Source organism: Limulus polyphemus, unplaced genomic scaffold (genome assembly GCF_000517525.1).
Source record: "Limulus polyphemus unplaced genomic scaffold, Limulus_polyphemus-2.1.2 Scaffold504, whole genome shotgun sequence".
Classification (NCBI taxonomy): Eukaryota; Metazoa; Arthropoda; class Merostomata; order Xiphosura; family Limulidae; genus Limulus; species Limulus polyphemus.
The window spans coordinates 1-12,644 of record NW_013666114.1 but is presented as its reverse complement, the minus strand read 5'-3'; the positions used below and the strand labels follow the sequence as shown (position 1 = coordinate 12,644).

General features: G+C 31.5%; 1 protein-coding gene across 2 annotated transcripts in view; it reads left to right on the top strand.

The window, feature by feature from the left end:
• LOC106458715 overlaps positions 1 to 12,005 on the top strand; it is a 106,996-nt gene extending 94,991 nt beyond the window's left edge. The window contains exons 6-7 of one of the 2 annotated variants that reach the window (XM_022384989.1): positions 2,160 to 2,224; positions 8,840 to 12,005. In XM_022384989.1, the coding sequence (XP_022240697.1) occupies positions 2,160 to 2,224; positions 8,840 to 8,949 (175 nt within the window). In that variant the 3' untranslated portion in view covers positions 8,950 to 12,005. The remainder of the gene's footprint in view (positions 1 to 2,159; positions 2,225 to 8,839) is intronic. The other variant, XM_022384990.1, reaches the window with a different exon arrangement.
• Positions 12,006 to 12,644: the final 639 nt, after the last annotated feature.

Here is a 12,644-nt window from a genome sequence, read left to right as displayed (position 1 = left end):
TTTCAAATGTATAAAATTCTGTCTAGGGCTTTTGACAAAATGCCTATGGTAAGAATAGTGTATTTATTTTATCGAGTTAATTCTTTTTATCGATGAAAATACTTTTAGAAATGATTTTGTTTGTTTGTTTGTTTTTGAATTTCGCGCAAAGCTACACGAGGGCTATCTGCGCTAGCCGTCCCTAATTTAGCAGTGTGAGACTAGAGGGAAGGCAGCTAGTCATCACCACCAACTCTTGGGCTACTCTTTTACCAACGAATAGTGGGATTGACTGTCACATTATAACACCCCCACGGCTGGAAGGGCGAGCATGTTTGGTGTGACGGGGATTCGAACCCGCGACCCGCAGACCGCGAGTCGAGCGCCCTAACCACCTGGCCATGACGGGCCTTAGAAATGATACATAGATAAATGTTCTTTTTCCTTTTAATGTCTTATATATTATTGTATTTAGTTGCTGTGAATAGTTGGAATATGTATATAGAGTTTATTATAACTAATTAATGAATGATAAGACTTATATCCGAATAGTTATGTGAATGAATCATGTTTGTTTGGATTTGTTTGATATTCATTTCTGAGCTGGCATGAATAATTATACATTTATATAGAGTTTAATGTTGTTATTGAAAATAGAGCTGAAACTTAATTTGAGTATGAGTTAGAACATATTTTGTAAACAAATATGAAGTAAACGTATATATTAAACAAATACGTGTGTTTTGACAATCATATTTATACCTTTTGTCACGTCATCTTATAATTATCGTATTCTTAATATCAAACTGGCATAATTACGTTCATAAATCCCTATAAGGAAATAATTCAGTCACTCAATTAAAATAATTAACTCTGAATCAAACAATATGTTTAATAACTAAAGATTATATTCTCGAAATACAAGGAATTTAATGTGACGTGATTAAAATAACAAGCCTACGAGTGTCAGAGTTGCGTAAGATAAACTTATCATTACCAGAAGGTATTGACTTATCAGAATCTGCATCCATTATATCCAGGTTGTTGAGCTCTCTTTTTATATTAATTCGAATTGTTCTGGCTTTATACTGCTCCTATTTAGTTGAGGTGTGATTGGATTGACGTGAATTGTTGTTGTTGTTGTTGTTAGTTCGGAAATTTGTATTTTTGTTGTCCAATAAAAAAAAACATAGGAACAACCAAATGATGTTTTTGTGTGTGTGTGTGTGAATTACTGTAATGTCTGTTGCTAACTTTTAAAGTAATTAACTCTTTGATAATGGATAATATAAAAATATGATACGGAAAAACAACAACATTTAATTAAAATTAGTTTTATTCAAAATATGAGAAAATATTCTGTGAACTTTTAATAAGAAACAAGTATATTTAAATATTACGAGATAAGTCAAATTATTTAGTGTGGCAGTAATATTTTATATACTCAAGAATAAGAAAGTAATTCTAAATCATATCAGTTTTGGATAGTATTTGTTCAAAGAAATGTAAAATCTTGAAACATACAAGCCCAACTTAGTCCATTTCAAGATTATCAAGTACTCCAAGTCTAAAGTAGTAACAATTGATAATCACAATGGTGATCTGTATATTATGCTCTACAGAGAAAACGTTCACACAATAGAGCAAGTACTGTTAAGATAGATATACATATATATATATATTTTCGATTAGAAGAGCTGACCTTTACTGTAATATTAGTATGACTAAGAACATAGATTTGTTCAGCAAGTAAGTATGTGTCTGGACTTCAAGAAAATGGATCAATATATTTCTTATATGTTTGCCGATATTTATATTTGATCAGTCAATTTGTAAAAGATCTTAAGTAGAATTATAGTTACAGAAAATGGTTGCAATGTTAAACAATATTAATGTGGTTTTTTTAAAGGACATAAAAACCCCATTAATGTTATATAAAAATAACCGATATAAGAGGCCTAACTGTCTTCTTTTTGTTTTTGGTATGCCAGCCAAAGTCGTGCTGATGAGCCTTGAATAGGCGAAACTGCAGTCCACAGCAGAGAGTACGGCCAATCAAAGAAAGCATTAGGCCTCTACGTCACAGATTTTACCTTAAGTGAGAAAGAAATAAATCTGTAATGAACTGCTTTAGAGAATATCACAAGTGAAACACAACTGTTCTTATTTCTTATAACTAGGGATACAGAAGCCATTGTACATTTGTTAGGAGAAATGCAAGAATACATGCCAAAGGAAACTAACTGTAAGTTTTTAACTTTTATACGATAACCTCAGGAATTATCCTAACACGATATCTCAGTTAATCTTGGAACATTATAGTTATGATTTTAAACGCTTCCCGTATAAATATATATATATATGTACATATAATATGAAAACAATTTGAAACTATCGTAAATACTGATTACTCAGTCTTAAATACAGTTTCTAATCCTACTGTTAATCCAATCTTAACGTAGATTCTAACCTTACGGTATAATCATATTTTTAAGCATGCTATTTACTCAGGTCTTAACATACTTTCTAGCTTTAAGAACCCCCCCTCCTTGCCTCCCTCCAGGTCATTTCGAGCCAGCTAACTCCAAAACAGTGGAATGAGATGGCGGACAGAAAACAAATTCGCATATAAATTGAATTGATACAATATGCGATTTAATCAATCTTGACAAATAGTATCTAACTCCTGCTATGTACTCATTTTGGATGAGCGCGACCCAATGGTTAGCGTGCTAGACGGCGGAGTTGAGGTTCCATGGTTCGCGTTCCGTTATAGCCAAAGAATAAATAATTCGCGCTCTGCATTTTGCGGCCGTAATTACTTTAACAGTGACAGTCAAATGCTAGTCTTCAAACTGACAAAAGGTGTCTAAGAGTTGGAGATGGATAATATTGAGTAGTTGCCTTCCCTCTTGTATATACCTTTAAAATTAGGGACGGTCAGCGCAAATAGCTCATGTGTAGCTTTGCCAACATACTCAGTTTCAACAAGTAGTTTTATATCCTACTATTTACCCAGTTCTAATATAAATATAGTTTAACAGCGATTACTTAATCTCAACATATAATTTAAAGCCCCTCTATTAACTAAGTCTTAACATCTCGATTTTAACCCTGTTATTTACTCAGTTATAAGATATAACTTCTAATCCTGTTTACTCAGTCAACATATAGTGATGTAACGTGAGAGTTATCCTGATGCCATATGATAGTAGAAGCTTGCGACTGTAAACGCCGATTGCTGGTAGAATAACTTGGCAGCCGCAAGAAACATCAATGGCTTCGAGCACTCTTTTAGTGAGTAGCTAGACTATGAAAGACGAAATGGCATATAGATTACTAAATGATCTAACGGCATCAGATCTCTCTTCCCGTGTATCCGTGATAGAATATATAGATTTGAAACTAGTGGAGAGATAACCCTAAGAGAAAATCTCTCTGACAACACAACTTCCCTGTGGGTCATCTTATGGCTAATATCCATAAATTAAAGACCATAAACGAAAGAGAAGGGACGTCGCGCATCCTCTGAGTTTCCAATGGGCAGGAGCAGTGCCGGACTCCAAGCTTTGAAGGATCCCATCTCAAATCACTAAATGAACAAAACAAAGTAAAGAAACATGGCAAAGATCAATCTGCCCACTTACAAAATAATGGCATTGGGGACAGAAGAACAGTTGGGAGACTTCAACTGAGTTGGCACAGGCTTAGCTGAAGCTAACATAATGGGAGAAAGTACCATTCAGCTGGAAAATTGAATGTGATTAAATAACGGGGAACATTAAGAAATTTAATAATGTGAAAGAAATGCGCTTTTTGATACATTAAGAATTTAAAGATTATATATAATAATTGAAAAAATTAAGCAAATAGAGTTATTGAAGTAAAAATGGAATGGTAAAAAAGATAATGGTGATTTAAGTATATGCTCCAACAAAAGTTACGATGATGAAGCGGTTGAAGAATTTTATAAAATTGTACAAAAAATACAATGATACAAAACAATGGAAAATATGCTGTGTATTGGAAGATATCAGTGCGTAAAGGAAAGCAATGGAAACTAGGTTGTGTGTTTAAAGATATCAGTACAAAACGTGGAATGCGACAGAATGGAGGAGAATAAACAATCCTAGGAATATTTACTATTGGAACAAGAAACAACAGAGGAAAGAGTTTGGTTGAATATCTTACGCAACAGGCTTATTATAGCAAATAAATTATTTCAGAAACATAAAAACAAGTACTGGACGAAGGAAAATACTGAAAACAAAAACAAATGAATTTTATCTTCTACAATCAAAGTGTAATTATTAGAAACTGTAATATCGTCACGAAAGTGGACATTACATTGGTCACAGAATGAGCCACATGGTGCTACATATAAAAAAATAGTAAAAATAAAACAATCACAAGATTAAAAATGATTTCCAAGGAACAGGAAATAAACATGAACATGCAGAAATTGAAAAGGATGATGAAAACTTTGAAGTTGCGTTAAAAACGAGTTCCAGATTCAAAACCTGGAAGAGTATAATGGTAAAGAATGGGACAAAAAATTGAGAGAAACTGCAGTAGAAGAAGCAAGAAAAATAGAACTTTGTGGAATAGAAATGAATTTCAAACAAAATTTGACAAGACCATAAAATAAATATATTGAAAAAGGAAAGAACTGAGAACAACAACAAAAAAAAGGCTACACAGTAAGTGCAGAGGTGCTGAAATCGTAAGCGACATATTCAGAAAAGGAGGGCAAGAAATGATTACCCAACTTATAGCTCTATTTAAATAATATTGCCGGAAAAGAGGATATCATACATGGAAAAAAGCAAAAACAATCGTCTTTTAGAACGAAAAAGAAAGCAGAATGATATAATAATGTACAAACGCATAAGTCTACTATTACATATTTACAAACATTTAATAACAGGCTAGATTAGTGAACACTTTGGACGTCAATCAACCTAGAACAGGCAGAATTTATAAAATATTACTTTACAACTGACCATTTACTAGCTATTAACCAAATGATTAATAAAGTTTATTTGTGTCATCTAAACCTGTACAATAGGTTTGTAGACTAGGAAAAGGTTTTGGGTTCTGTTGAAGATAAAATCATTTTTAATTGCTCTAATTATCATTACAAAATGATACATTAATATTCTAGAATATAAATACGCACATATGTGCATCATACAGATAACGGCGTGTCTCAAGAATAGAGTGCGGAGATACACAAAGATATCATATCTCATTTACCTACAATGTGTGTTTCGAAATTTACTTCTACAGAATAAAATATCTTAGGTTGATGGAGAAGTTTTTGATGGACTTACAGACGATTTAGCGCTAATGGCGGGAACTGTAAATACGTGGAGGGTCAACTGAATTATTGAATGCTTGATCACAAGACTGGAGATACCTGCAGGAAAATCAAAACATGGAGACACAGGTGAAAACGTAACAAAACAGAAGGGGTTGATCTTTGAGTGAAACCAAGTTGGAGTACATTTGGTATATAGAGGACCAAAAATGTATCCATGTCTTTAAGCTGTAATTAGTACCAACAATGTTATATGGAACATAGGCTAATACTAAATAAATATAAAATAAGCTAAAAACGACAGAATGAGGACAGGGAATCTCAACACTGGGCGTTTCACGATAAAAACAAAGAGTTTTATATACATTAAAATAAAGATAGGTTGGGAAATAATAGCCAGAAAAAATAACAACAAATTGGCAAAGAGGATACCAGAGTTACAAGCAAGAACATTGGAATGAAGGAAGCGACAACGAAAGAAAATATGGAGAGGCGATACAGTATGTGGGACACTGAAAGTTACTACTTAAGATCGGGAAAAGTGGAAGTTATATGAGGAAGGCTACTCCCTTCAGTGGACTACAAGTGTCTAAGAAGAAGAGATTATAGAATCTAACCATTTAATTTATTCCGACTTAATGTATAGCTTGTAATCATCTATTCGTTCAGCCATAACATATAGTTTCCAACCCTACTATTAATTCAATCTTAACGCATATATTTAATTATTCTTTCTTTATCAGTCTTAACATGTAGAATCTAACCATTCTATTTACTCCGACTTAACATATAGTTTCTAACCTTATTATTTATTCAAACATAACACATAATTTCCAGTCTTACTATTTATTATATCTTGATGTAAATAGTTTCTAATTTGCTGAATCTTAATATGTAACTTGCATCCTGTTATTTACTCAGTTTTAAGATATAGTTTCTTACCCAGTTATTTACTCATTCTTAATACGTATATTCCAACTACATAGTTTTTAACTCCTCTTATTTACTCATTCTTAATATATAGATTCTAACTACATAGTTTTTAACTTATCTTATTTACTCATTCTTAATACGTAGATTCCAACTATATAGTTTTGAACTCTTCTTATTTGATCATTCTTAATATATAACTTCCAACTATATAGTTTTAGCTCCTCTTATTTGCTCATTCTTAATATATAACTTCCAACTATATAGTTTTAACTTCTCTTATTTGCTCATTCTTAATATATAACTTCCAACTATATAGTTTTTAACTTCTCTTATTTGTTCATTCTTAATATATAATTCTTAACATCTTGTTCCTAACCCTAGTGTTTACTCTGTCTTAACATAATTTATCTTCCTACTTTTTACTCAGTTTTAACACATAATTTTTATTTAAAGAAGTACTTTGTACAAACACATAAAACACAGTAATAACATATTAAGATAATAATGCAAAAATTTAATAAAGAGTTAATTATTATGTTGATGTGTTATTAATGTTTTTCCATAATCATGCTATTTATTCCGTCTTAAACTATGGATTCTAACCCTTCTATTTACTAAGTCGTAACATATAATTTCTAGCCCTGCAAATTACTTAGTCTTAACTTATACGGAGATTTAAGTACGTTATATTAAAACTATTTTGGAGTGGCACCACGTCGTTACAGTTTGTGTCGCCACAGCTACTTATGCATAGTCTGACGACCATGCTTCTTGAAAATTGTCCCGTTTTGCAGAGTCCATCCATTTACGAAAAGTGATGGTTTCCTAGCGCCCGTTTCAACAGTTTTGTAACAGAAAAATTCAAAGGTATGGAGTAGCGTGAACACTTGTTCCGTTCTCTAGCTGCCTGAAGTATGCCATAGTTGAATTCTGGATTTGAAAGGCTTATCTTGGTGAACCCATACTCTGTTGTTTTTGTTTAAACACGCTGATCCTTTTTTATTATGTTGTACACTAAATTCCCTGGGGCGCATAGATTGCCTATGTTGTATACTATATTCCCTGGGGCGCATAGATTGCTTATGTTGTATATTATATTCCCTGGAGTGCATAGATTGCTTATGTTGTATACTATATTCTCTGGGGCGCATAGATTGCTTTTGTATCTGACTTTTATATTCATGGATTCTTACCTGTTATAAAATGCTGCATTTTTCTTACCACTGTTGGGGTACAACTTGTTGTAGTCTCTTCCTAAATGTTCCTGATGTCCCGGGTTAATCTATATTGCTTCGTTCTCCAATGACACAAAGAATATCCCTTTCCTGGAAATTCTAAATCCTATATCTAATCATATTTTATGATATGAGCATATGAATATTTTCCTTCGGAAAAGGCTATTATATGTTCTTCCCAAAGGCGATCAATCTTCTGTGGCATCACGCTAACTACGATACACGAAATAATTTCAAAATGTACTTCTGATATATGCAAGTTTGTATATTCAAAATAGTTTTATATAACGTACTAACCCTCTGATTTCTAACCTTACTGTTTACCCAGTTTGACGTACAGTTTCTACCAATATCATATAGTATAAAATCTTAATATTTATTCAATATTAACATATGCTTTTCAATTCCTCCATCTTATTGAGTCTTAGCATGTAGCATATTATCGTTACTCCTACTTAATATTTAGCTTCTAACCCTACTACTTACTCAGTCTTATCAAACAATTTCTATTTATATTGCTCATTCAATATTAATAGTTTATAGCCTTTAGTTGTCACACATAATTTCTAACCCTGCTACTTATTAAGTCTTAGTTTATACTTTTTCCTAACCATACAATTTATCCAGTCTTAAAGTATACTTTATAACCCTGCTATCTTCTCAGACACAACTTATAATTTCTCATCCCCTATTTACTGAGAACTCCTACTATCGATTCAATTTCAAGATATCGTTTCTAACTACTAACTTAGTCTCTAACTGTAATTTACTTAGTTTTAACATATTTCTAACTGTGCTGTTTAATCACACTTAATCTATAGTTTTGTGGTCCTACCATATAGTCAATGTCAGTGTATATTTTCCAGTCGTACTGTTAATTTAGTCTTAACATATAATTTCAAATATTACCAGTGTCTCTGATCATGTTATTTACCTTGTTTTAACATATAATTTTAGCTCACTCATTCTTATCACACTGTTTCTAATTATATTATATACAAAATCTTAACCCTACTATTTACTACGACTTAACATATTGTTCCTGATGTTATTATTTACTCATTTTTAACATGTAGTCTCTAGTCATTCTATCTCTTTGACATATCTAACGTCTAACCCTACTTCTAACCAATCTTAAAATATAGTTTCTAACCCTACTCGTTACTCTCTCGTAACATGTAGCTTTAAACCCTACTATTTAGCAGTCTTAATCCAACTTCTGTCCTTTAACAAAGAACAGGAAAACAAGAATCAATACTGTGCTCTTTGATCATTTTTATGCTATGCTAAAAATAGAATAAAAAAGTGATAACTTTTATGTCGTATTAACTTCATGGAGAGCAGTGTACAGTAGATATTCTCTTACTTTCAGACAAATCTCTCATTGAAGACAGCCCGATTACCTTTCCTACACGACAAAAAGGAGCATTCTACCGAAACATAGGCGATCTCTGCTGTTTGTGTAAATCAAATCTGAGCTAACCCAAGCGCTCGTCCTGCAAGAATGGCAAGCTAGTGTTGACTTCATTGAATTCAGAAACTTAAAGAAGGTGTACATTTATTCATGTGGCGTGCCTCCTGAAAGTTACAAACACTTCTCTTGTGCCTCCCAAAAACAGAAGAAATCCAACACATCTGCTTTTTTGTTATACTTAACTGTGGCTATGATGTTAATAGATTCAGCAAATAATTACTTAGATCAGAACGTTTCTTGTAAGTTATTTCCTGATATATGAGTGAAAATGAATATCTAAACTATTACATGTACACATTTAATGGTGTGTTTTAATTATCACAGTTTTTTAATCATATAATACCTGTGTGTATTTAAGTACAGCAGGTTGACAATTATAGTTGTGAGCCATTGTTTATCAAAAATATATTTGATTGTTAAGGAGATTGACCAATTTTTCTTAAAGATTGACTCTTTTATCCGACTCACAAATTCGAGAGCACATAAAAAAATCATTATTCCTTTCTAAAGAATTTACATGTAAAATGGAATATGTCTAATTTTTACATTGTAGTTTAAATTTCGCTAGTTTTCACCTGTTTAGTGTTCTTGAAAACAACATAATTATACTAATAACTACTAAGAAGAGCCAGCCCTTTTTTCAGTATGCCTTCACCATCTGTCTGAAAAAATACAGTTCTTATCTTGATTATGTTTGGAATATCCTTTGGCATATTGAGTGGTAAAACTTCTAGTTATTTAAACACCTAGTCACGTATTTGTTAATGTACAAAGTAACCTCATTTTGTATTGTACTTGCTGAATAAACTTTCCGTATGTAGAAAAGTTTATAATTAAATGCGCTAAATACACATTAAAATGGTTTGAATTAAATAAGTATTGAAGCCACTAAGCAAATTTAAAGCAGACACCTGAACTGCACCAAAATATTTATGGTATTCAAACATTTTGAAAATTGTGTTGTAAACTTATATTGTAAACATGATTGTGTTATCGAACATTTCAATCTATTTACTTCAAGGTTATATATATATATATGCACCTTACCTTTATTGAAGTCTGTAGATCAGCACTCTTGGTCATGTGTAGGGTGTTAATCAGCATTTGCTTGTAAGTCTTCGAAATTACAGGTAATTTTAACACCCCTAGCGTATTTTATGATAGAGATTGTTTTGAATTTTGCTTAGAATGTGGACTTAGGACTAATCGAAATCTTCTAAACTGGCCGAACCTCATGATCTATTATTGGACTTGCCGTCAGCGAGGGTATCGAACTGATGAACAAAGGCATTACAATTTTTATAAGTAAGAAAATATATTTAGTTAGCTATACTCATTAGCGGATTGATTCTTAGTTTTGATCTAAGTTAATATTAATAGCATTGAAAAAGGGGTGATTTTGATCTGAACAGAAGAATCAAAGTTAATTGCAGCTATCGTTTAGATCTAAATCTCCTTATTTATTAATCAAATACTCAGAAATGTACTATTTGTAAATTAGACCTAACGCAACTTCGCTAAATTTCCTTATGTTAGTATAAAAACTTATGGCAAACATTTAACACCTCACTCAGGTTCGTGCTTAGAGATCAATTAACATGCCATGCCACATGAAACTAATATTATTTTTATTAACTCTATTGCTTGAAATAGTCGTATTATGAAAACTACTAAAATAAATAAGTAATAAAAAGTAGCAGGGCCTTCAAACTTGAATGCAACTGATTCCGAGACTGCATCTTAAAGGGGAGCACATTAAACTGAATTTATGATATGTACCTAAAATATTCACTCGTTTAAATGTTAATCTCATATTAAAGGGATGTGACATGTGGTTGCGATTATAGCAATAATTGTAAGAAAGAAATATTTGAAAATACTTGTACAAGTGAAACATTAGGAAACATTTTCAGAATACTCGTAACTGATATGTTTCTACAATGTAAAAGTACACTTAACTGTTGTACAAGTGAAACATAAGGAAACATTTTCAGAATACTCGTAACTGATATATTTCTACAATGTAAAATACACTTAACTGTTTTACAAGTGAAACATAAGGAAACATTTTCAGAATACTCGTAACTGATATATTTCTACAATGTAAAATACACTTAACTGTTTTACAAGTGAAACATTAGGAAACATTTTCAGAATACTCGTAACTGATATGTTTCTACAATGTAAAAGACACTTAACTGTAATTAAAATCGTAAAATAACAGTTAAAGTGATGACAGTCCAACGCACATTTCGAGTTCGAGTATAAAGTAACATTACAAAACAAAGATCAAACATGTTACTCGTTATATCTACGGATAATAAACATTGCGTAAGAAATACTAACAAAGATGAAAATAGTAATTCATATTGTATAAAAGCAATAATATTAATGGATTTTGCTTAAGCTACTTATTTTATGAATTTCTGTAAAATAAAAGTTAAGGAGACAGATAAAAGGCAAAATGCTTGATTTTTTTTTTCTTTGAAAGAGGGAGCATTTATTTAATTTCATATCGGAAACCTTGCTACTAATTCAGTTCTTTTTTTTTTATTAATAAACTAACCTGTTCATTGATTCTTACACGTGAAATGATCTTGTTTAATCTAAACAAAAACTGATTGAAAATCGTGGCTGCTGCACGTGACAGTTCCTTCTTACTCTGTTCACATCACTATTTTAAATCCCATTGCTTTAAGTGAAAATATAAAAAATGTGTTCTTTAGTTTTTACTCTCAAGGAATACGCACCGTATAAAAACATAATATAAATCCTTGCACGTTCATGTTATGCTACATAGATGACAGGGTAGAACTGTGTGAAGGAAGTTTTCTCAAGTAAGAAATAATAGGTTATATCAAAAGTTTCTAATAACATCCTATAAAATGGAGTCATATATACATATATGTTTATGATCTTTTTGTCGATGTAAATACATTTTTGAGTGGTGAAAATAGTTTACTTTAACTATGCTTGATTGTACTAGCCTTATAGGAACCTTTTTTATTTCATTAAGTGCAAGTTTGTTGTACAGATTTTCTGGAAACTTGTCATTTTTCCTAATATCGAGCTTTTAATAAAATCCTAATAAAAAATGAAATTCCAGTAATTTATTGTAACAGAAATATATATTACGATAAGATATAGGTTCCAAATTTGACTTTAATTATTTTATCTAGTCTCGAAATTCATCAAACAAGACACTCATTTTCTAAATTCCTTTCAGCAGGTTGATATTTACTGAAAAAAAAAACCCTTAGTATTACTTCTGAACGACTGCCCGTAAGGGAAAAGCTCAAATATGTACACATTTAATCCTTTCCTTAAGCAATATTTTTTTATTGTTGTCGTTTGTGGAAGACATTGTTTGATAATAAGTATATTCCTTAGTGAAACCGAACATTATAGATGAAAGGATTGATACAGGAAATACATATATAGTACATTCCATTCATATCAAGTATACGTTTTTGTTGTATATTTTTTTATATACTTACACCTTTATGAACGATTTTAATAACATTACGTGCGAATGTTGGTTCTCAGAGTTAAAGTAAAATTCTTTAATAACCTAGGGTTATTTCTTTTTTTAATTTATATTTTGATTAATATTATAAAGCATCTATACTATTATTCTCCTTGTTTGTCTGTACGACCGTAACGCTTTCTGACCGAGAACCTGCTGCATAAGCATGCGTAGTTA